Here is a 26,790-nt window from a genome sequence, read left to right on the forward strand (position 1 = left end):
CAAAAAATTATAAAACCTTTTTTGTATTCATTTAATATTTCCAAGCTAGCACTCGTGAAAGGGAGAATCTCAAAAATATTATTGGCTAACACTAAATACATATTATTATTATCATTGTGTGTAAATATTGTGTATAGTATTTGGACATAGGTGGTATTACCATAATAATATTTCATCATCCCAATTTGTGTTTACTTGTACATGCAGTCCAAGTGATTTTCTTTCTCACAAACAAGAATCATGAGGTTCCATCTATTAAATCAATTAGTGATTACTAAAGTTATTTATGTTTTTATTTATGGCTTAATATTCTTACATCTGTTCTATGTGGGACACTATACTTCAATATTTCCCCTTAAGATGTTAGCTATTTTTTGCTCACAAATCTTGAATCATCGAATCACAAGTGACATTTTTCAGCTCGCTATTTTTTTTATCTCAACTATCTTTTTGCATTATGCGGATCTCGTGCGGCTTAACTTGTTATTTGAATCTCAAGTATCTTGTTGTACTATGCAGATCTCATGCAGTTTATATATTTTTTTTAATTCGGCTCACTATTTGTATCGGTGTGGATCAAATGTCCGCTAGAGATGTGACTCATGATACCATGACAAAAATTATAAGGTTGATCCATCTAAAAAAATTAATTGGTGATTAGTAGAGTTTCTCATGTTCTTATATTAATCGCTCAATATTTTTACACTTATTCCATGTGAAACACTATACTCCAATACTCTCTCTCATTATGCCATTAAAAGTTTTATTTAATGTCTTATTATAACAAAATACAGGTTTGGTCTCTATTATGAATAACGTACATGTAATACTCTGAAATTATAAAATGGTACCTTGGAATCATATTTGGTCAACAATTTTTTTAATATGATCAAATTTTCATAAATTATAAGTAATCGAGTCATCAAATCATTATATAAAATTATTTTGAAAAAAAATACTTTAACATGTATTTTATTGTAATTGGTCCAACTTGTAATTTTTTTAATTATAAAAATATAAGAAAAAAACTTACTTAAATTAAATGATTAATTATATTTATAATCAAACTAAAATAAAATTCAAATCTAATATGAAAAATAAAACAAAAAAATCTTACCCTAAACTCTTCTTCTTCCTCTTTATTCGTCTCTCCTCTTCTTAATGTAAGAATGTTGAAGGTTGACGTCGGAGATGGCCAGAGCGAAGATCGGCATGGGAGGCGATGTTATGCGTGTAGTGGCTAATGTCATCACCATCAAGAGTCAAGGAGACTAGGTGTTGTAATTGGTGTTGTTGCTAGTCAAAGGGTCTTAGTTAGTAGGCTTGGGTTGTAAAAGTTCGCCTAAGCCTTCTACACCTCTCTAACAAGAAGCATGATTTCTCGATTTGCATATTGGGGATTTAACTTTTGACCCAATGCACAACAAGTGATTGCACAAACCTCTTAATGAAATTAATAGATTTGGATTATTTTGATATAAATTAGTGATTCGGTATGTATTAAATTTTTAGAATATGATTGTGTTTGAATTTCCAATTTTAATTATTATTTATGTTCTTCAACCCCCTAACCCAAATTTGCGAAGTTAAGAATTAAGAAGAGTAATGATATGAGCATCCAAAATATGCACCCAAACTTTACACACAACAACTTGACACTATTTTTTAAAACAATAAATCTCAATTATGATAAATGTGACTGGTTAGGCTAAACTGTCATGTCAGTATGTGTAATATTTAAATATACATATTATTACTGGGATTAAGAATGGGTTGCAGATTAAGAATTATTAAAATTGGTTTTTAAAAAAAATACACTATATCAAAATGCATAATTGGTAAAGTTTTCTTATTTTATCCTCTTTATAAGACTATTTGTGAGAGAGAAAAAGATTGGTTCCATCTAAAGACTTTCAGCTTAGTTGACCGCATACCGATAAAATAGTCTATAAAGATTTCCACACGTCATACCCCAGCACCTAGCTATAAGTTAGTGGAAGACTTTGACTACACACATAATCAATCATATATGATCAGATCGGATAAACCTTCCAACCATTTTTTACATTCATATTATAATCTTTCCAAGCATAATTTAAAGTTGGTGTGCTCTCACTCAAAAATATTATTGGCTAACACTAAATACATATTATTATCATTGTGTGTAAATATTGTGTATGGTATTTGGACATAGGTGGCATTACCATAATAATATTTCATCATCCCAATTTGTGTTTCCTTGTACATGTAATCCAAGTGATTCTCTCTTTAACAAGAATCATAAGGTTCAATCTATTAAATTTATTGGTGATTAGTAATGTTATCCATGTTTTTATTAATGACCTAATATTCTTACATTTGTTCTATGTTGGACACTATACTCTAATATTCCCCCTCAAAATGGTGGCTATTTTTGTTCACCATTCTTGATCACTAGATTATAAGTGACATTTCTCAGCTCACTTATTCTTTTTTATCTCAAGTGTCTTTTTGCACTATTTGGATATCGTGCGGCTTAACTTGCTATTTGGATCTCAAGTATTTTGTTGCACTATGCAGATCTTATGCAACTTATTTTTATTTTCTTTTTTCTTTTAATTCGGCTCACTATTTGGATCGGTGTGGATCAAATGACAGCTTGAGATATGATGTAACGTCCTCCTAATCCAGGACCATTACACTGTGTACTTAAAATTGTGTCAGACTTACTAACTAAGTCATTTGGTTTGAAATGTGTACTAATATTAATATCAAGGGTTAGGGTTAAAAATTTTGGTCAAAATAACCGTTGACCCATATATAAAAAGTTTCATACAAACATGGATCCCAAAATATTACACCCAAAATTTTAAAAATGTGAAGATTCCTTAAAACTACATTCAGCCGGCCTAAGCGGTAAAAACAGGGCTATAACCCTAGTTCCTCTGAGATATCCCTGGCCGTGGTGGTCGAGCAGCCGCATATATACATGCCGCCGCTGGAGCTTTCCAACTCATGGCTGATCAAGCTTTCCTTTTCCCTTACCTGCACCACAAAGCACCCGTGAGCCAAGACTCAGCAAGAAAACTCAACATGTGCATAAATAAAGAATATAAACTTCCAGATACCCATCTAACATGGCCAACGATATCAATCTACAGATATCGTCATTCGGTTACAAACAAGTGGTCATTGGACCAATTTGGGGCCGCTGCCCTAAACAATTGACCAGAGTCAATCCCAAGGCCCTATGCCCAAGCTACGTGACCATAGAGTCACCTGGGCCTCTGCCGATAGCCTCAAGTAACTAGCCATAGAGCTAGTCCAGCGTACCTGTAACACCCTGGTTACCCCATAATAGTTATGGTGATCGGTGAACCGGAAATTTGACCCGCTACCCGAGTCCTTTGGTTAAAACGTGTTCTAAGTGTTATTAACAGGCTAAGGTGGAAAAATCAATAAAAAGGAAATGATATATTTTATTGAATACATAAAACTGTTCATGGGCCCATAAAAATATTTACAAGTTATTTACAACTCAAAATGGTCATTACAGTTTCAAAACTACAAACCCGCCGACCTAAGCAGCAAAAATAGGGTAAACCCCCTAGTTCCTCTGAGAACTCCTTGGCTGTGGTGGTCAAGCGGCCGCACATGTACACATCACCACCTAAGCTCTCCACTCAAGGCTGGGTGAGCTTTTTTTTCCCTTTACCTGCACCACATAGCACCCATAAGCCAAGGCCTAGCAAGAAAACACAATAAAGCATGATATAATATCAACAATGATCATAATAATCATTCAGGACTATTAGTCCAAACAAATAGGTGACAGTCACAAAAGTCACTAAGTTGGGTCCAGCTCCCTTTAGCCTTGTGACGATAGGGTCACCGGGGCTTAATAAATAAGTGAACTTTTATTAGTTCGAACAGGATAGGTGCATGGTGGCTAGTCACCAACATAACCTGCCTCATGACCTTAGAGTCATAACCCTGGAACAGCGTTCCCTAACCATGTGACAAACAATCACCTGGGCCTTAGGCCCTGGCTTTAGTAACTAGTATATATACATATATGACAATTCTTCTACAGGGATTCACTTTAAGCCTACCGGTAGGGCTTTAAGTGTTTCTCAACCCGTGAACATTTTTCGGCGTGACTTTTTTTTATGACCGTGTATATTGTAGCTATTTAGAGCATCCTGCAAATTTTCAGAAAATTCCGAATAGTTTACAGTACCGAAAACTAGGTTCAAACATGTTATTTTTCACGCGCATAAAAAAAATTAGTCACGCGCAACAACATGTTTGAACTTAGTTCGAACAACAACAAAAAGTCCCTTATATATATGTGTGTGTGTAGGTTATGCATACACACAAATTAGATTTGCAATCAAACCATTAAAGTCCCAATATGATGACTAGAAGAGTTGTTGTAGTTGTTTGGTTTGTAATAGCCACGTCTGGTGTATGGAGCAGTACTAGTACTAGCAGTGCAAATTCTCAGTCCCAGTGCATAGAGAAGGAGAGACGAGCTCTTCTAGAGTTTAAGCAAGCCCTGGTTTACAAATCCAACTTCTTCCTGTCGTCCTGGACAAACACTGGGAGAGACGACGACTGTTGCACATGGAGAGGAATCAGGTGTGACAACTCAACTCATCATATTATTATGCTTAATCTTCGTCCAAACAACAGTGATCAAACATTGGGTGGTGAAATCGGTCATTCATTGCATGAGTTGCAACATTTGAGCTACTTGGATCTTAGTCACAACAATTTTACTAAAATTCCCAAGTTTATTGGTTCTTTATCTAGACTCACATATCTCAACCTTTCATATAATCCTATTGTTGGAATCATTCCTTCCCAGCTTGGGAATCTTACAAGGTTAAAGTTCCTCGATCTTTATATTGACCTTGATTATGGTCACTTGATTGATAATAATAGTTTTGAATGGCTTTCTCGTCTCACTTCTCTTGAATCCTTTAAACTGAGAAACACAGATTTGACCAAAGCTAGTACAAATTGGCTTCAACGTCTCAAAACACTTCCCTCTTTATCAAATTTAAGATTATCTCATTGCTTATTTCCACCTGTGGATATCTCATCTCTTTCCACGAACTCGTCCAATTCTCTCACAGAACTTTTGATATTGAGAAGTGTCGTACATCCTTCAACAGTTCCTTGGTTGTTCAATATAAGCTCCAGCCTTGTTTATCTCGTCCTCTATGATAGTCAAATTGAAGGAACTCTTCCAAATTCTTCTGAAAACATGAGATCTCTAGAGGCTATTTATTTGCCGTCCAATGAATTCGAAGGTGAAGTACCAAAATCATTGGGAAGTCTCTGCAATCTTCAAGAGTTAGTGTTGGATCACAACAGATTCAGTACTACACTTGGTGAAATCCTAGAAAGCCTCAGTGGTTGTGCTAAAAGTTCTTTAGAGCATTTGGAATTGAGCAATAACAGAATAAAAGGTCCTTTTCCCACTTCAAATGTGTTCCCCATTTTCCTAAGATATCTAGGCATTTCTAGTAACCAAATAGAAGGACCATTGTCCAGTCTTTCAATGTTGCCAAACATTATAGTGTTGACAATCAACAGTAACAAGCTTAATGGTACTTTACCTGAAAGTATTGGCCAACTCCAACATCTGGAGAGTTTTGATTTCTCTCTAAACTCCTTCACTGGCACAGTCTCTGAAATCCACTTTCACAAACTTTCCAAGCTGAAGGAAGTTTACATATCGGAGAATTCCTTAACATTCAACTTCAACTCCAACTGGGTTCCACCCTTCAGCCTAAAATCTCTCAAGTTAAGGTCTTGCAAGTTAGGTCCGGAGTTTCCTAGCTGGCTTCAAACCCAATCAAACATTACTATTCTTGATATTGCAAACACTGGAATTCACGGTACTATTCCTGCCTGGTTTTCCAACCATGCTTCCAAGTTGAACTTGCTCAATCTTTCTTCAAACCAGTTTCTTGGCCCTATTCCACATTTTCTATCTGCTGTGCAAGACTTGCATCTCTCTAATAATCACTTCGTTAGTCTGAGAGATTTTATCTGTAATAAAGCAGTGCATGGGGCAACGCAGTTTCTTGATGTTTCTAACAACTTAATATTTGGCAACCTTCCTAATTGTTGGGGGAACATCAAGTCCTTGAAGTTTCTCATGGTAGACAATAACAAATTGTCTGGAGTGGTCCCAAGCTCGATTGGTCTGTTGTATGATATTCAGTACTTAGTTTTGAGGTACAACAACTTCTCGGGAAGTCTACCTTCGTCGATACAGAACTGTACACAGCTTCAGGTTCTTAATGTGGAAGAGAATTCACTGGAAGGAGAAATTCCAACATGGATCGGGGAACGACTAACAAATTTGATCATCCTTGGTCTTAGATCAAATAAATTTCACGGAAGCATACCATCAAACTTATGTCACATTCGTTCCATTCAAATTCTAGACCTTTCAATGAATGATCTGACCGGAGCTATTCCTTCGTGCACGAACAACTTTACGTATATGAGGAACAAAGATTACCAAGAACTCGTATTGAGACATACATATGTGGTTGAGAGGAGTTCTGATGCAGTAGCCTATGTTGTAAATGATACAGTCGAAGCACAAATTATGTGGAAAGGAAAATATTACGAGTTTCAGACGAATTTAAAGCTGTTGAAAATCATTGATCTTTCAAGCAACAAACTAGATGGACAGATACCCGAAGAGTTAACAAATCTAGTCGAATTGGTTCAGCTCAACTTGTCGAGAAACAATTTGTATGGACCAATTCCGATAGAGATTGGTAAGTTGAGCAACCTACAAGCACTGGATTTGTCCAACAACAAGCTTTCTGGTACAATTCCCACGACTTTAGAGAAGATGTCTTTTCTGCAACACTTGGATTTCTCGAATAACAAGCTATCAGGGAAAATCCCTACTGCAACTCAACTTCAAAGCTTTGATGATTCTGCGTTCGCTGGAAACCTTGGACTTTGTGGAGCTCCTCTGACAAAGTCGTGCTCGGAGGATAAAACGCTGCATGGTGTTCAAGAAAGTGAACAACTGTTCGATATGTCGTGGCTTCAAATGGGTGTTGGGGTTGGATTCGGAGTTGGGTTCGCTGGTGTTTGTATGTGGTCATTTGTTACTTGACTTTTTCGAATTCACCAACTTTTTATCATAGTTTCTTGATTGAATAATGAACAAGTTGTTTATCGTCGACATTGGTGGTGTTGAGATGGTTTCAAGTGTTTTATGTAATGGAGTCAAATTGTTTGAAGTTTTTCAATTTATATATATATATATATATTATATTATATTAAAGTTTCATAAAGAGTTCTCTTCTTTCATTGATTACTTTGCTTGTGGACTTTTTTTTACTGTTTATTCCAATTCTATTATTAAATGTGGGTTATATTCTAAGCTTTCTCTAGATGAACAACAATCTTAATACGGAATAAATAGATTGTTATAAAATTTAAATGATCGAATATATGTATCTCTAATCATTGTTATTGATAATCTTGATTTACAACTCTAGATTTACAAAAGAAAAGAAGAGAAATTAGAATGAGTACACATGCTTCCAAGCTCTCACTAATTCTGATAGATGGAGTTACTGAAAGATAGAATAATGAGTTGTGAGACATTCCATCAGAGTTTCTGCTATGTTGCTTTCCACGCACATAAAAAATATTATTCACGCGTGCAACAACATGTTTGAACTTAGTTTTCATTATTGTAAACTATTCAGAATTTTCTAAAAATTTGCAAGATGCAATATACACGATCATAAAAAATCACGTCGAAAACTATTCACGGGTCGAAAACATTGAGAGCCCCATCGATAGGACTTAAAGTGAAGCCCAAAAATTATCCTATAAATATATATATCTACTCTTGCAAAGTAGTCCCAAACTCACTATTCTGATACAAATATATATGTAACATTTAATTATTCCCCGAAATAAACTTACAAAATAATAAAATTCAATTCAATTTAGTTTCTACCTTTTTTTTATTGTGTATTGGCAAATTCGGAATTATTCCTACAAATAAGTCTTTCTAAATTAATGAGTTTCCAATTTTCATTTATTATTTATGAATATTTTGTTTTTCAATACATGGTTTTCTTGCCTAACACTTACAATATTCGCCAAAGAAAAAAACAAGAAGTTAAGTAGTCAATATTGCTTTTGTATATGATTGTTATCTAGGAAAAACTAAGACCTCCAGAACAAATGAGGACTAGACGTTTGACCATTGCTGTGTGAACAATTGTGTAAATAGTGTTGAAGAAAGTATTCGACGAATGATCAAAGCATATTTACAAATTGGTTTTATTATTAAAAAGTCATGATTGATTGATTTCAAATATACACAAAAGAGTCAATATAGACAAGACTGCGTTGGTAAGTATTTATATACAAATATACTCACATAAGACAGCTTTTACTAGATCTGAACGCATACAACTCATTAGAAAATATTTTCTTAAATAATATATCAATTATATTAAGTCACCCGAGATCCAATGAAACAGATAAGCTGTCTGTAGCTACAGATTAGTCTGTAGCTGAGCTGTCATTGCAAGATCTCATATCTTCAGTTTTGATGAGGATTAGTTCGATCCTATCTGTTGTAATCTGGTCATAAGAATTAGATTGTCAAATAAAATCAGCCAAATATAAAATAAATCAATATTTATTATTTGATTCATATGTTAAAAAGCTAAGTATATTGTCAAACCTTCTATAAATAGAATAGATTAATATAATCAACATATTACATAATATAAATGTGAACAGAATAAAAATGTAATAATCTTCTATTGAATGCCGAGATTACAATAAATAAATTACAAGAAATAAATTAAAAAATATTTTGTCAAATATAATTTGCCAAAAATAGAATTTACAATAACACTGAAGTAATGTTGTAACAGTCTATTTAGTAACATATAAAAAATGTAATCATATGTGGAGACTTTTAAAAAGACTTAACACTTGTTAAAGTGTTATAAAATATATTTGATAACATTTTTTCTTGTAATGTTGCAAAATAAAAGCATCAACAACTGCAAAAGTTGAATTTATTTTTTTTAGAAAAATGCCTTAGGCAATATTGCATTAATAAGAAACTAATTTTCATTTGCATTTGGTATAATCTTACAACTACGGTGGCTTGCAATGTAAAAATGCATTGCAACGCAAGATGACATAATAATAAATGAAATTTTTATTTCTATTATTGTAACGCCCTGGTTACCCCAGAACAGTTACGGTGAACGGTGGACCGGAAATTTGACTCACTACCTGAGTCATTTGGTCAAAAACGTGCTCTAAGTGTAATTAACAGGTTAAGGTATAAAACCAATAAAAAGGAAATGTAAATTTTCATTACAAACTGCTCTGCAGAGCTAAACAAACGTTTACAAGTGGTTCTCAGTTCAAAATGGTCATTATAGTTTTAAATTTACAATCCCACCGACCTAAGCGGCAAAAATAGGGTAAACCCCCTAGTTCCTCTGAGAACTCCTTGGCCGTGGTGGTCAAGCGGCCGCATATGTACACATCACCACATCAGCTCTCCACTCAAGGCTAGGTGAGCTTTTCTTTCCCTTTATCTGCACCACATAGCACCCATGAGCCAAGGCCCAGCAAGAAAACATAACACCTTTCAATAACATTATCAAATGATTATCATTATAATCACACTGAGCATAAAGCTTTCAAACAAATGGGTGAACATCACATGATTCAAGTGGGAGAGTGGCTGCTAGGTAAGCCACTAGTCTCCAAGCGCTTCTTTCATTCATCGACCCTCGGGGTCGGTCTGGCATTAATGCTCTTTGAGTCATTCAATACTAATAGTCGATTAGATCTAATCTTTGTTGGCTTGCGTGATACACGCTAAGGCCGTTCTGACTAATGAGTCAGCGCTATGTGACCAGTGTCCAGTATCACTGTCGAACCTGACTAATAAGTCACAGCTTCACAGTTGATACTAACACCTTTGCCAATTCTGACTGATGAGTCAGTGCAACGTGACCGGTGCCCAGTACCACTGCCGAACTTGACTAATGAGTCACAACTTCACAGTTGATACTAGCACCTTTACCAAACCTGACTAATAAGTCAGTACCATGCACAAGTGAGCAACATATGCTAAGCATTCTATATTCAATCTATGTCCATATTACACAACCAACATGCCTCACGAGTATCCATGCATGTCACACTTGGGGTGCAGTTTTCTTACCTCTGGTTCGAGCAAGAATGAATAAAAGAACAACCCTGAGAACGATCAACTTTTTGGTCCTTTAGCAGTTACGTGGTCATAATCAATTATGGGATTCCATCAATAAAATGAACAATAAAAGGTTCCCAAACCAAAACCTAACCTCTGGGACATCAAACACTACTCAACCGGGTAGCAGGTTCAACCCCGAGGCCTTAGGTTTGAATCCCCATGCTAAAAACACTTTTCTGGCCAAAATTGCCCTGTTGGGCCGCGACCCTCCCCAGCTGCGCCGCGGCGCGCCTCCAAACAGAGGCAGCCACATCTTGACAGGCACCATGGGTCGCGGCTCAATAAGCTAAATTGCCCAGAATTCAGCACGCACCAGCAAGCCTCCTCCTGCGTTTTCCCTTGGAACCAACCCAAAACACCAACCTAACACCCAATTTAACCTCTAAACATCACCCACAACTTCCCCTCATCAAAACCCAACCTAAACACCAATTAAAACCTCCTCAAATCCACACTTCTATCAAGAAACCAAAACTTAAAAACTTAAAACGAAAACAGAGATAAACCAGAAACTCAATGGATAAACTCACCTCAAACCTGAAATTAAATCCTCTCTAATAGCTGAACCAAGCCTAAAACCTTAGCCCCCTTGATCTCTTAGCTTGATTCCACCCTTTGAGCTCAAAACTCCAAAGAAGGAAAGAGAGAAATGGATGCACGGGAAGGAGAAAGTTCACTCTTTGTTTTGTACGGTTTCTACAGCCATCTAAACCATATATATCCAAACCCCAAATGACCAAAATACCCCTAGGTCTTTTAAAGCTTCTAAAACCACTCAAGGGTAATTTTGGCACTTTCCACCTACACCGTTAATCATAATTAACGCTTCCCAATTCCCGCTAATCTCAATATCCTCAAACACCAATATTTCACATCTCGTTACCCTTTAATGCCCGGTAACACTCTAATCATTAAAACACCCCGAGACTCACCTGGAGCCCCGAGCTTAAGCCTGTTATGACCAAACCGATAATTAACATTCCTTGATCGTCTCATGCCAAATGGCTCAAACAAACCCACATCATAATGTGGTCTCAAAATATATCACCAACATGCGTACAAATAATCAATTTACCCTCAACGGGCCAAATTACCATCACACCCCTGTAATAAGAAATATGGACTCACATGCATGCATTTCACATCATATCATAATATAATCAGCATATACATGCATTTATCAATTAATAACATAATTAAGCAAGTATGGCCCTCCCGACCTACTATTCATGCCGTTAAACACATCGGAGAATTCGGGGCATTACAATTATATAATTGATAATGATTAGTTGTATATTATACTTTTAGTTTTAATAATCAATGAATTTTTTATTTCTATTATATAATTCTACATTTTATTGTAAATAAAAGTCTGTATATCAACCATATATAACGTTTGAAACATTTTCTCTCTCACAATTCTTTCTTGGAAATCTCAGCACAACCCTTTTGTTGTTATTATAAACTTTCTTTTGTCTTGATCTTATTAGTCTATGCACACACCAAATACAAACCTTGTCTTTCTCCAACTACATCTCCATATAACCATACCCTTTTTCAACATAAAAAGTACATACATAAGAAAAAGAAAAACCAAGTTTCATTATTCTCCACATATTCATACTATAATACCTTTACTATGGCTACTTCAATAAGTAGTGTGTTCCCAACTGTAGAAAAATGTTCATCAACAGGACGAGAAAACCATACGAGGGCAGCCGACATGGACGAGACATTACTAAGAGGGCGAAGCTCTTTCCCTTACTTTGCTCTAATAGCTTTCGAAGTGGGCGGGGTTTCGAGGCTTCTCTTATTGCTTTTGGCTGCACCATTAGCTGGATTTCTTTACGATCTTATCAATGAAATGTATTTGTTGGATCATTTTTATTCCATATACTGTCGTTACATCTTTAGCTGCAACTACTAATATATACCTATATTTTGGAATTTTATATATTAGGGATTTGATAATAAATTTTCAATAAAAAAAATAGTAAAATTATAATTAAAAAATTGAAATTACATTACCTATTTTTTTCGGGAGACATTTTGTAAGGCTCTAAATCGATAAATTTACTATTTCATATTTTAGTTGTTTTACTTGGCCGTCATTTTTTGCTAATTCTTCTATTTTTGTCTTAGATTTAACTGTCTATTGATATGGATGATCTCTAATTTTAAAATGTGGATGTTTTTGTGTAACACGTGTATTGCTGATGTAATACAATTGGCAAACAATGAAAGAATCCTCCCATGAGTGGATATTAGCTAACACATAAATGCATCACAAAAATTGACGTGGCAAAAACTTGTCAGCAATAATGACTTTTGTATGTGTTGCAAATACGTTGGCAATACATTGGCTAAAGGGACAGTGTGTAACAGTTGTTGTACATCTTCCACATTTGCGTACAGTTAAGTCCTCCCTTAAGACTCATATGAGTCTTAGAGGAGCACTTGACTAGACTAGGTGGAGCCTCAGAACTTGGATCCTACAACACCTAGCTAGTAGAATTCCTATTTATAAATTTTAATTTTATAACAACTACTTAGTTTAATATATATATTTATTTTAATTTGTTTTAATCAAAATCTTAATATTATTTTAATTATAAGTATTAATATAAACTGAAAAATAAACAAAAGAATTACAAAAAATCATCATTGGAAGTGCGACAACTCTTCACTAATAGCCTCCAGATATTCGAAATTTGACAACATAAAACAAAATTAATAGGTAAAACTAGACTAGTACAATAATTCATGTAAAACTTGATATTATTAAAATGTAAAATATTATAAATAAATTTACCATGTCAATATTTATGTAAAATTAACAACATGGAATTAAAACATGAAAATTTCAAAGCCTAGCCTTTGTCAATAATTTTGAGAGAACAACGTGGTGTGGCATGGAATAAGTTGACTCATTCAATTAATTGCTAGAGAGGGGATGATATATATTTATTTTAATTTTTTTTAATCAAAACCTTAATATTATTTTAATTACAAGTATTAATATAAATTGAAAAATAAACAAAAGAATTACAAAAAATCATCATTGGAAGTGACTCTTCACTAAAATATCATATTAAATATATAATATAATCTACTGTGAATTAGCAACAAATTATTATTTTTAAAAAAAAAAAAAACTAGCAAAAAATTTAAATTTAAAATCTACCTATAATATTTAATATTACATTAAATATATAATATATAATCTATTGTTGTTACTCCCAAATTCGAAAACTAGAACAAATATAAACTTAAACAAAATTAAATAAATTATTTAATTAAAATAGGATATTTATTTCAAAATTTATATGATATTAATATAAATTTAATAAAAATAATTAATAAATTTTATAAATAAAACTAAGCAAACGTGCATATTGCATGTTGTTTGTATTTAGTATATGTATATATACACTAGGTAGAAACAACGCGTATTGCACGTTTGTTTAGTTTTAAATTTGTTAACATTGTCTATAATTTTAATAAAAATTGGTTCACTATTTTTTTTTTGAAAAAATATATATATATATAATATAATGAATTATAATTCTATATAGTATATATAAATATTTATATCAATAATATCTACATATATGACATCTAAACACAATGTTGACATAGATATATATTTACATAGTTACATAATATATATAAAATACAATAATATTTAAAAAGAAATTAATAATAAAAATAATATATGAATAGAAAAAGTCATAGTGTAGACAATAGTATACATCCATCAACTATTTTTAGTTTCTAATATATCTCATAATGTCCTTTGGTGAATTTGATGAAGAAAAAAAGCTCCAATCACTTGATAAAAAACAAACTATGACAGAAATTTATAAGATAAAAAAATGATGTATACCTTTATTATTTTTAAATAAATATGATTTAATTATTTAAATTATCATAAAATATCTTAAAAATATAATTTTTCAATTAATTAAATTATTTATTTTTGTTTAAGTTTATATTTGTTCTAGTTTTTAAATTTGACAGTGACAACTAAAATTATATATTATATGTTTAATTAAATTTTATTTAAGTTATAAAATATATAGTTTTATTATTTTTAAATAATTATCATTGTAAAATATCTCTAAAATATCCTATTTTAATTTGTTTAATTATTTATTTTATTTAAGTTTAAGTCATGTTTACAATCTACCGTTAAATATAAAAATATTCCATTAAAATTAACAGAAAAAAATAAAAAACCGTTAAAACCAAGAATTTCCGTTATCTACACACTTATTATATAGAAAAGATATTACCTCAATGGAATATAGATGAACTATTACAACTCAAAACAAAATAGTACGAATAACACAATAATTGATTAAATAAAATTAGAACTCTATGACTGGAAATACAAATAAATATAGAGAAGAAGTAGAAGAAGAGAATAGAGAAATACAACTCTAAACAAAATATACAATAAAGCAATAGTGGTGAAACAAAAGATGTATAATAAATTTTTGCAAAAGAATCAGGATGCATCAGTTCTTAACCTTAGGCATTCAGTTGCTCAGTTTATGAAAGGTAAAAGCTTAAGTGTGGTAAACCATAGATTGAGTGTGACCATATTTTTTGTTTCCAATCAATATGAGGATGGAGAGCCATTGGATAATAGGGTGTTTGAATATAAGGGAAATGATTATTTACATGTATAACTCATTGAATTCTGGGCAGTATGAAGCTGCATCTATGGCAGCTATGGAGCCATATTCTGTCTTGCTGCCATTGTTTTTTGAGTTGCTGAATTTTTACAATATTAGAAAAGACCCTAGTGCAATTTCTGTTGATTCCAAGACTCATTTTTCTATTGTTCGTGTTGATGGATTGCCTCAACAAGAGGACAAGTAAGTAATGTCCTATGTTTTTTTTATTTGTTCTATTTAATATTTTTAATGCTTGTTTACATTTTACTAATCCATTAAATGATATCTATTTTGCAGTGATTGTGGTATTTTTGTTGCATATTTTGTTGAGTATTTTGCTGATTGCAAGGAAATTCCATCAAGTGATTTTTCAGTTGAAGATCACCATTCTAGATTGACTGTTCTTCTTTATTCTTATGGAAAAATGAAGCAAATAGAGAACGTTGCTAGTCAACCTGAACTTCGAAAGAAGTCTCCTAAAAAAGTTAGTAAAAAGTTGGAAGAAAGTGCAAAAATCTGTGTTTGAAGGATTGATGATTGTGTTTTTTTTTTTTTGTCAACTTTGTAACAACTCTTTAGCAACAATAGAACAACTTCAAACATTGTGTTTTATTGTGTTTTTTTAATGTAATTTCAGTTTTCTAGATGATAGTCTATTTTCTTGGTTTATTTTGGTAACAGTTATCTTGTTGGTTCTATTTCCTTTTCAATATATTTCCAGACTTTCATCTTTCTATTCTTTGTCATTTTTGTTTATTTGACTATTACAACTATATGGCAACAAGACAACACATCCTCATAATATAAGCAATTATGTTTTAAAAAGAATAACTGGTCATCAATAATTATGACTTAATATCAGTATGATGCATATGTCCCAAAATCTATAAAGACAATAAAAAAAAAAACATTTCATTTTAAAACAAGGGAGCAACAAGAATTAATCAATTTCCTTCCAATTTCTAAGTGTTTAAAATAAAAAAAAATTGAAACCAATGTTATTTATTTAGGTGATTTGATAAACTAGGATCTTTTTTTGTGTTGCTGTGTTATTATTCTCAACTTCTTGGTGGTCGGGTTCGACATGTCTTCCTATTATGACCTCTTTGTCCATACTTGCTGCACTTGTTATTATTTTTAGTTTCCCAAGCAGCTATAATTCTTATTTTCTTTGGTCTTCCAACCTTCCCTCTTTCAAATGGAGGCAACACTATGATGTCTTTGAAAAAGTCTAGTAATTCCCAATGTTGTTGTTTCCCTACTGGATACACAGTTGCATCGTATGTTTCTAACCATAATTTTGTTGTGTAGTAATGAGAGCAATAATCGTAGGGGTCTATTTCATCTCCTTCATCACATCAAGAGCGTGACCACATGACATTTCATCCTTTTGAAATCTATTGCAAGTGTAAATTTGTTCTTTAAGATTTACAATCCATGACTTATCTTCTTTAAATACCTCAAACATATATTCATTTGCTGGCTTTACCTGTATTATATGTTGTATAGGTATAGTGGCAACATTAGAGCAACACAATAGCAACAATAATGATTGGCAGAAATAATTGAAAAAAAAAACTAAAAAATTGATCAATCTTACAGTTAATCTCAAAGAGTATATGAAGTTGTTGGTGAGTGCTTGTTCTGCAACTGGTGTCAATCTTGTCATTGTTTTTTGAGCTAGTTTCCTATTAGTGTATGTCCAATCTTTGAGTAATCCACGCAAACACTCCAAAAGTGTTGTGACAGGTACTTCTCTAACTGCCACGGCGGCTGCGTTAAGTGACTCGGCAATATTGGAAGTCATTACCGAGTACCTTCTGTTTTTGGAGTAAAATCTTGACAATTTATGATATCCAATTTTATACAAATAAGGTCTTATTCGCTTATCCAAGTTGTCAAGCTCCTTCATATGATATTCGAATTTCTTTTCTGTGTACGCGGTTGCTGCAACAAAGAAAGGTACACTGTATTCCTTGGCATGTTTCTTGTAGGTTGTTTTCAGGTTGCTTAACAGGTGGAACATGCAGTAGCCATGTGTTATTTCTGGGAAAAATTTGTTTGTTGCTTTGATTATGCTTTCATGTCGATTTGATATTATACACTGGTCTTCTCTAACTCCATATGCTTATCTTAATTTTGTGAAAAACCACTCCCATGACTTGTTGATTGCGCACTAGCAGAGAGCAATGCTCCTCCATATGCAGACTTCATCAGGTTAAGGAACTTTAGCTTTATGTAGTTGCCTATTAATTTTGATGTTGCTTGTCGTTGATCACCGAATCTGATTTCCAAATAGCATGTATGTATTTTGTATTATTTTCTGATGATGAATGCTTGTGTTGTTCCATTCATTAATGCTCTTATGGACCACTTGCAGTTTTTGTCCAAACAAATAATGTTGTATTTTCTAGAGAATGATTTAAACACCTTGTATTGGAAGTGGTTTGTTATTGCAAAGTAGTTGAGAACACTTTTTAGTGTTTCCTTGTCTTTGAAGATCTGACCAATTTCGATTTCGGGATGGCGGAGGTTTGTGATTACAAGTGAATCTATATTGTCAAGCGGCAGGTCCTTATTCTTGTTATTCTTTAGTTGTTCCAACATTTTTGCAGTGACTAACTTTGCATAGTCAATGAAGTCAAATGTTTCATTGATTTATTCTATGATTTCACATTCTTGTTGCTTTATTGTTGATTCTGCTGTTCGTGGTCCATTCTCAATCATCGCCAGTTCTGCTGTTATTGTTGGCTCTTTATATGCGTAGAATGAAATTTGATTTGATGTTGTTGCCATGTTGTCTACTGTGTTCACACATAGTGGATATCTTGTGAAGTCAGACTCGTTCATTTTTAGCTGCAAGTAGAAAAGGAGACTTGCATCATCCACTATTTTGAGGGGTGGGTAGCCGTCCTTCACTTGATACTGTAGTTGCATTTGTGTTGTTGCAGGGTTGCAACGTAACTGCAACAACAATGTATGCACAAGTTCTTCATATTTGCAATTTCTAGGTATCAATTCCCCACTAGGTTCAAAATCAACGTAATTCTTGTTGTCATCCCATTTTCTGTTTCTCTGAATCAGTATTGGTATTATTTCCATTTGATGAAATGTTAAATAGCAGAGTTATTAATGCAATAACTTACAAACAACTGTAAAACAACGTAAGAGCAAAAAATAATATGTACAGTCTAAATTCTTTAGTAAATTTGTTAGCATAAATATCAAATATATTTTTTCACCATAATTGGATGAATAATGAAGAGAATCTATATGAAAAATACATACCTGGTTGTGTTGTTTTAATGAAATTAATTGTTACAGCAACTATTTTCCAACAATTTCTTTCTTGATCTGAATTTTTTTACAAAATTGAAGCAAAGATTATGAGATTATTCAGATAGTTTTGATGAATTAATTTTTAGTTTTTGTTGGGGTTTTTTGCTACTTACCTTATAGTTAACTTATTTTTTTTTTCCAGAAATTGAATGTGTCTAGCCATTTTCAACATAGTTGTTATTGTCTTTTTGTTGTAAACCTTTCTGCCCAAAATCAAACAGTACGTCATTGTTGTTGCTGGTTTCTCAGATCAGGATCGGGATCGGGTTGTAGATGTGGGTTTGTTTTTCAGATGAGATCTATCGTTGTTGTCGTATTGTTTTTCAGATCTGAATTGTATGTAGTTGGGCGTTGTTTCAGATCGTAATCATCTGTGGCTTTGTTGTTGTTTTAGGTCGACCATCACCGTTGTTTGGATTCGAAATCGTCGTCAGTTTCATGATAGAGTTTTTGGCTGCTGTTTCGTTGTTGTTTACAGTGGAGATTGGATGTTGTTGCAGCTGGAAGTCGCCATGGGTAATCCTTGACAGAGAGTATACCGTGTCGCGTGCGAGAGAGAGAGATGAAGTAGTATTTTTGTAATTTTCAATTATTTTTTGGTACGGAAGTAAAAAATTTCGTGCTATAGTAATTATGTTAGTTTTTATTACTTTTTGGTTCGTCCTAGGTGGCTAACAGATTGATGATGTGGCATTTTGTATGTTGATGTGATACTGTCATGTGTAGAATAATTGACAATTTTGCCCCTGAACTTTGACCGCTACCAAATAATACTCATTTTATTAATTTTTTTCTAAAAATAATAATCAAATTCTTAAAAAAAAAATAAAAAAATTAATTAATAACAAATATTTTTTTTAGTTTTAGTTTTTCTTTTATTTTACAATATAAAATAAATTTATTTTAGAATGAAAATTTAAAATAAATACTAAAATAAAGAAAAAACATTAAATTAAAGATAAGGACAAATGCTGGAAGACTTAAATAAAAAAAAAAACTTTCAATTTAAGAGTAGGAGGATGAAGGTGAACAAACTTTGTTTTAGGATTTATTTTTAATTTTTATTTTAAGATAAATTTATTTATATTGTAAAAAAAAGTAAATAAAAATATTATTTGTTATTAATTAGATTTTTAATTTTTGAATATTTAAAATTTTATTTAATTAATTTAAAACTTCTAGTATTGTTTATTTTCTTAATTTTTTAAATGATTTTTTTAGTTTTTAAGGATATAATTATTATTTAAAAAAAATAGTTTTAATAAAAATGACACAATTTAATAGTGGTCAAATTTTGAGGGATAAAATTGCTAATTATTTCAATACCACATCATTAGTTTGTCAGCCACTTAGAATTTCAGTAATGTGCATAATTAAGGAGAATTTTTAACATTACTAATCATTCAGAGTCACAATCATATAATACTATATAGTGATCATAGTTCATGGCAAAAATACTATTTATTACATATCGTATATAGTTATGGTTTGCTCATCTCATTGGATTTTTTGGGCCCTCAATCTTGAGCGGTGTGTAAGTTTGTCATGATTCTTATTTACAGTCGTTATTTTCAACCGATTTGAATGAAATGTTGCAATATTACGTAATTTGTTGTCTTTTATAGTTGCTGCTGGTTGGTTATTATTTCCCAAGCATGGATAAATTTGTGCACCCCAAGTGTTCGATGAAATTACCCACACAGATTTTGTCCAACATTTTTATTTTCTTTAATTTTAAATTAAAAATGATATTATTGCCACTCACTATGATATGTTAAGAGGGTGTTTTCATATATACATATACGTTTGAAGTTGAATAAATAATTTTTTTTTTTACTGTTTTTTTATTTTTTCATGCTCCCATTGAGGGTGTTACTGATATTTATCAAATACTAATAACATGTTTAAAATCACAGACTTTATAAGTAGAGGAAGATAGAAGTGGCTGGGTGTGTGTGATTGAGGAGTCATTTCTTGTTTGTTGGTGAAAATCTCAGACCTTCTCTTCACAATTTGGGAATTTCTTGTTTGCTTTAGTTTTTATTATTATAATTTTGTTGCTGTGTTTCCAGTGAAGTTGGAGTGCTTTACAACTTTTTCATAGCAATGGATGGAGCTGATGATGAAGCAAAATGGTAATGGATTGACAACTTCTGTTTAGTGTATACTAATACAATCAGTGTGAAAATGCTATCTGTACAAACATTTCACTACTTAAAAGAAGACATTTTGATAATTGTATAGGCAGGCAGTGAGTGTTTCCTCTCATTTTGTTATGAGATGTTGAAAGAATGAGTTGAGTTTCATAACCAAACACCTAGTTTTGATTATGAATAGTTGAAAATGGGTTATATCAGGGGAATTGTTCTCTTGTATTGGGCAAATCTACTTGTGGTGGTGAGCTCTGGTGTGAACATAGCAGACTGTGTTATTCAAAACTGGTAATATCATTCATTCATAGTACTCATTTGATTTTATAGATATGTTGTATGTTGTATACTCTATATAGAATATTTTTTTAAAAAAATTGTAAATTTGAAAAGAAAGATAAATAACAAAAATGATAAATTTTTTCAGATGACACCTTGAAGTTTCCACATAGCTTAAGCTTGTTGAATGTTTTCTTTTTGTGAGTTTTATGGGTTCAAATGGAAACTTAGTTGTTTGTTTAAAATTAACCCTAGTACAATAGCTCAAATGGTCAAGCATATGGTTTGCTTCCACAAGATCTGATATTCGAGTCTCTCCTAGGCAACTACATAACAATTGTTATAGTTTTCTGGTCCTTAAATATTCTAGTGTTAGGCAAAGAGCTTAGTTTCAAAATATATATTTTTTCAATAATACTTTTTGTGTTTGGGGGTGCAGGCATTTTTGTTTTCGTCTCTGAATGGTATTGTAAATTTTATATCACGCAGATATGTGGAAACAGATAGTTGGAGCACCAAGTATGTAAGGCCTGGTGAACATGGCAGACTGTGTATGTAGCTCAGAAAGCTCTCAGCTTGGAAGCTTTCAGATCCCTTAAATACCACATTTAAATAACAGTTTCTGTTGTCACTAATCTTTAGAGATGCTGAGATTTCCTGGCCATTTTCGATCGATGAGAATGTCATGTTTCTCAGTCTTATTCTCCTTCACCCTAAACTCTAATTCTTACAAACCTTCTCTTAAATCCTTAGGAGGCTTTATGGGTTCGATGAGTTATGCCAAATTGAGTGATCCCAATTACAAGTTGTTGTTTTCAGATTATCTTAGGAATAAAAGAGTCGATGAAGCTCGGGAAGTGTTTGATCAAATTCCTTATCCGAATGTGTATTTGTACTCGATGATGATATCTGGTTATGCTAGAAATTGTCGGTTGGATGATGCATTGAAACTATTCGATGAAATGCCTGTTAGAGATGCAGTTTCTTGGAATTTAATTATTAAAGGGTGTTTGGATTGTGGGGAGTTGTCTAAGGCTGCAGAGATTTTTGATGACATGCCTGGAAAGAATGTTGTTTCTTGGACGACAATGATTCATGGGTTGATGCTGTTTGGGGAAGTTGAGATGGCTGAGATCTTGTTTCATAAGATGCCCACGAGGGATGTGGCTGCTTGGAATTCGATGGTACATGGTTATTTTAGTAATGGTAGAGTGGAAGATGCTGTTAACTTGTTTGAGGTAATGCCTTGCTGTAATGTAATTTCGTGGACTTCGATGATCGGTGGACTTGAACAGAATGGCAAGAGTAATGAAGCTTTGTCTCTCTTCCAAAAGATGATGTGTTCTGGTTTCAAACCCACTTCAACCACGTTGGTATGTGCCTTGACTGCCTCGGCAAAAGTACCGGCTTTATATTTGGGTGTTAAAATTCATGGTCAAATTGTCAAGTTAGGCTACTTCTTTGACGAGTATTTATCTGCTTCTCTTATAACCTTTTATGCAAATTGTAAGCAAGTAGAGAGTGCTTGCAAGGTTTTCAAAGAAAAACTGCACAAAACTGTGGCGGTCTGGACAGCCCTTGTAACTGGATTTGCCTTGAATGGCAAGCCTGAAAATGCATTAGAAGTTTTTCGAGATATGATGAAATTGGGTGTCCTTCCAAATCAGTCTTCTTTTACCAGTGCTTTGAATGCATCTTGTGCATTGGAGTCTCCTGATAGAGGCAAGGAAATCCATTCAGTGGCTATAAAACTAGGTTTGGGAACTGATGTATTTGTGGGTAATTCTCTTATTGTCTTATATAGTAAATGTGGTAATATAAGTGATGGGATTTCTGTGTTTATGAGGATTGGTGAGAAGAACATTGTGTCATGGAATTCCCTTATCATGGGATGCGCACAACATGGTTGTGGGACATTGGCCTTGACTCTGTTCAGCCAAATGATGCGTGTGGGGGTCGTGCCAGATGAAATCACATTTACGGGCTTGCTTTCTGCTTGTAGCCATTCCGGGATGTTACAGAAAGGAAAAGGCTTTTTCAAATTTTTTAGTGAAGCGAAAACTTTTGAGGTGAAGCGCGAACACTATTCTTGTATGGTCGATGTCTTAGGCCGATGTGGGAAGTTGGAAGAAGCAGAGGAGTTAGTTAGAAACATGCCTTTTGAAGCAAATTCCATGGTATGGCTAGCTTTACTTGGCGCTTGTAGGAGCCATTCTAATTTGGATGTGGCTGAAAGAGCTGCAAAGAACATTTTTGAACTGGAACCACATTGTAGTGCTGCTTATGTATTGTTGTCGAATATCTATGCTTCTGCAAACAGATGGAGTGACGTCTCAAGAATTCGAATGATGATGAAGCACAATGGTGTTGTAAAACAACCAGGCTCTAGTTGGGTCACTCTGAGGGGATTCAGACATGAATTTCTTTCTGGTGATAGGTCTCATCCACTCAGTGAAAAAATATATCGAAAACTAGATTGGTTGCGAGTTAGGCTGAAGGAATGTGGTTATGTTCCTGATCAGAAGTTTGCTCTGCATGATGTGGAGGCTGAACAAAAGGAAGAGATGTTGTCTTACCATAGTGAGAGGCTTGCTATTGCATTTTGCTTGGTTAGTACCCCTGAGGGGAGTGCAATAACTGTGATGAAGAACCTTCGTGTATGTGGGGATTGTCATTCTGCCATCAGGCTTATTGCAAAGATTGTTGGACGCAACATCGTTTTAAGAGATTCAAGCCGATTTCATCACTTTAGCAATGGCATCTGTTCTTGTGGTGATTACTGGTAGTATGAAATATGTGTGGAATCCTTTTTCTTGAAATGAATGAAATACGAGTAGGTCTGAGAATGTCCAAGGAATGGAAAGACATGATTGAGAAGAACTTTATTGCCTGGTGATTACATATTTTCATTCTTAAGGAATTCCCAGTGATTGATTTTTTCTGATATGAATTTTTTGAATTAAAACTCGATCAGACTGAGTATGTTATGATCTGTATTTCGAGTGTCTTGATTTCAGATAATAGTCAATATTTCATTCCACGGATCATACTTGTGATGCGACAGATCAAAATGTGGAATGAAAAAATGGGCAGCCATCAATCCATGCTTAATGAGAAGAGAAAATAGTTGGCTTTGAGATTTGTTAGAGCTGTACACAAAGATAGTACTGCTATGAAGACCATCAAGGTACTCTTTCGAAGATGACACAAACCACTACCGTTGCTGTTTGCATTTGAAGTTTGAAGATTTGATGAATAAGGTAACTGGTATTTCTGAACCTCTATTGATTATTTTACTCATTTCAGGTTCAAATATGAAAATCCATAGAGAACTGTTATTTTCTTGACCTCCTTATTTGATGGAGTCCTTTGAGTTAGCTCGAGTTTACAAAGCCCGAAGAGAGGACACATAACAGACTTCACACTCTGCCAACCAGTCCACTAATAGACCTGCCCAAACACCATCCAGTTCCACCACACCCCACCTCACCCTTCATCTCAACAAAGCCATTCCAAACCAGACCAATCCCCACCTCTTTTACCCACTCCCACCTTACCTATTCACCGTCTCACTTCAACTGAGTTAGGAAAAAACAGAAGAAAGGACTCTGTTAGTGGTGAAGGCTTAAGAGTCTTTTTAAAAGAAATTGATATGAGGTTATTTAATGCTGTAACTATACAAGATGATTCATCAGTCCATTATATCTGAGAAGGAAATTATGTTCAAAAGAATGAAACATATTTGGTTTAATCTTTTTGTGATGGTAGTATTGCTAATATTAATTCTTTTTCTGTTTGGACATTTACATAATGCTATGTGTTTGTCAGTTAATGACTTTTTATTAACAAGAAATAAAGCATAAAAAGAGCAATAATGGTTATTATATTGTTATTATTATTCCTCTTGAACAACAACGATATCTCATTCTTTCTAAACTTCTAATCGAGCAAAACTCATTAAAATACTCTTAAAAAATTAATTAATTTTTTTCTCAACTAAATGTACATTGAACATAACAGAAATAACGTACCCTTTAATTCCTCAAAAAATAACTAACCCTTTAATTCCTCAAGAAATAACAAACCCTTTACTTTCTCACCAAGAAAGTGTTTATATAAATATACATATTCTTGAAGTCAGATTATTTTATTCAAATTCTCTCTCTCTTTCTCTGTTCCCATGGCTAATCTCAATTTTTATCTTTATTTTCAATACATGGTTTCAAGTTTCTTAGGTGCAGTGAAAATGGTGGACAAGAGGATAGAAGATTCGAAGGTTGAGATAATCACCAAACAGAACCAGCAAAATGGTGATCAACTCAAACTCAATGCCATAACTCAACAACTCAACCATCTCAATTACAGTCATTCATTGCTCAAGAGGGGTTTCACTAGGACCATAATGATCTTCTCTCAATTACTTGATCCACAAGATTCTGAAGACTACACCCACTTACAACTCCTCCAAGACCAACTTCACAATCTCCTCCCTCCAAGGGAGATGATAACCGACGACAAAGTCCTCTTACTTGTGATGCATGAAATCAAGAACTGGATTACAAAGGCTGACATTCATTCTGAGAAGATGAAAGAGTTGGCTTTGAGACTTGATACTAAAGAAAGAGTTTGTTTTTCTTGTAAAGAGGAAGTGAAGGAGTGGAGTATGACTGAGGTTTTGATGAATATTTATGGATTCAACAATCTTGAAAGGGCGAAACATGAAGAGATGATCATAAGGAAGTTGAAGAAGGAAGAAGCTTTGTGTTTGTCAACTGATCACAGGTCACCGGCAGAGATTATTTACATGATTGATGGAAATCTAATGGAAATTAAGAGCAATCTTGGTGAGTTCTTGCAGGTGATCAACGAGATCAGAAACTCGAGTGAATTCGGTGTAGAGATGGAGGAAGCTAATCATGAGTTGTTGCAGTGGTTGTGCTATGTTGAGAGAGAGATCTTTGTTCTGGTTAATGATCTGGTTTTTATTTTTAACAAGTACCCAATGGAGATCATCACAAAGCTTCAAGAGCTTAAAAAACAAGAGCAAGGGAAGGTGCCTTTGGTGGTGTACCGGATACTGTTTTTACTAGAAGAAAAAATGGTGGTAGCTGAGGCAGGAGCTGTAGTCTTATCCATGAATGAAGCTGAATTTGAATATTTAATGCGTCAACTCTTCCTGATGATTTTGATGTGCTCACATGTTATGAACAACATCTACTCTTCAAATAGTAATATTTGTTCTCAGAAGGAAGTTTTTCTTGAGTCTTTTCATCTTGTTAGAAGATGTGATGAGAAAATAAGTGCTATGAGAGAGGAGGTTGATGAGTTGATTAGATTCAACTAGAGTAAGCATTGGTTGAGTGAGTATATAGACCAGAGACTATTCTTAAAAATGGGGTTTTGATGTAATTTTATTTTAGAGTATTCATAATGTAAATGTCACAATCTTGAATCAGATTATTGGCATGCATGCATGGTCTGTTATGGTTTTAACACTCTTTTTTAATGTTATGATCAGTGCTAATAACGGATATTAATTGAGATTAAAACCTAAAACCATTAATTTTTATGATTTTGGTCTCTACCCCAAAAGGCCTCCAAATATTGATCAATATTTGCTTAAGTAGATGCCTGTGAAGGAGTCTATAATTAAGCCAAAATAATGAAATGCTAATGATGATGATGATGATGTTGTTCTTTCAGGTATATAAAAATGGTATTTTTAAAATATTGAATCCCTTATTTAGTGGGGGAGGGGGGCTAGGCCGAACAGCTAGGCCCGACCTTCTTTAATTATAGAGGAAATTACATTTTGTATGAGATTTTTAATAAAATGTGTAAAAATATGGTTTTTTTGTAAGAAGTTTTACTTTTATTAGTTTATTTTCTCATATTTTTTTATAAAAGTTGGTTTATGTCATATTTTTTATCAGTGTCATTCACAAGTAAGCAAAACATGCTAAGCATTTAATATGCAATCCCTGTCCACATTTACACACTCAACATGCCTCAACAATAACCACGCATGTCATATATGGGGTGCATT

The 26,790-nt window shown here is 33.4% G+C and overlaps 2 protein-coding genes across 3 annotated transcripts; both read left to right on the top strand.

The window, feature by feature from the left end:
• The first annotated feature begins 4,393 nt into the window (after nucleotides 1–4,393).
• Nucleotides 4,394–7,135, top strand: LOC133799332 (receptor-like protein EIX2). The gene has a single exon (XM_062237352.1). It carries the CDS (start codon nucleotides 4,394–4,396, stop codon nucleotides 7,133–7,135), a length of 2,742 nt encoding a protein of 913 aa, XP_062093336.1.
• Nucleotides 7,136–19,670: 12,535 nt separating this feature from the next.
• On the top strand, nucleotides 19,671–26,237 carry LOC133800647 (pentatricopeptide repeat-containing protein At5g46460, mitochondrial-like). 2 transcript variants are annotated; one of them, XM_062238675.1, is made up of 5 exons: nucleotides 19,671–19,845; nucleotides 20,232–20,299; nucleotides 20,388–20,450; nucleotides 21,234–24,004; nucleotides 24,972–26,237. In XM_062238675.1, the coding sequence occupies exon 4, from the start codon at nucleotides 21,389–21,391 to the stop codon at nucleotides 23,528–23,530; it is 2,142 nt and encodes a 713-aa protein (XP_062094659.1). In that variant the 5' UTR covers nucleotides 19,671–19,845; nucleotides 20,232–20,299; nucleotides 20,388–20,450; nucleotides 21,234–21,388; the 3' UTR covers nucleotides 23,531–24,004; nucleotides 24,972–26,237. The 2 variants fall into 2 exon arrangements, with proteins under 2 accessions (XP_062094659.1, XP_062094660.1); XM_062238676.1 differs by adding an exon at nucleotides 20,673–20,756 and having other exon boundaries at nucleotides 19,778–20,299.
• The last annotated feature ends 553 nt before the right edge of the window (nucleotides 26,238–26,790 follow it).

The sequence above is a fragment of the Humulus lupulus genome, chromosome 9 (assembly GCF_963169125.1).
Source record: "Humulus lupulus chromosome 9, drHumLupu1.1, whole genome shotgun sequence".
NCBI lineage: Eukaryota > Viridiplantae > Streptophyta > Magnoliopsida > Rosales > Cannabaceae > Humulus > Humulus lupulus.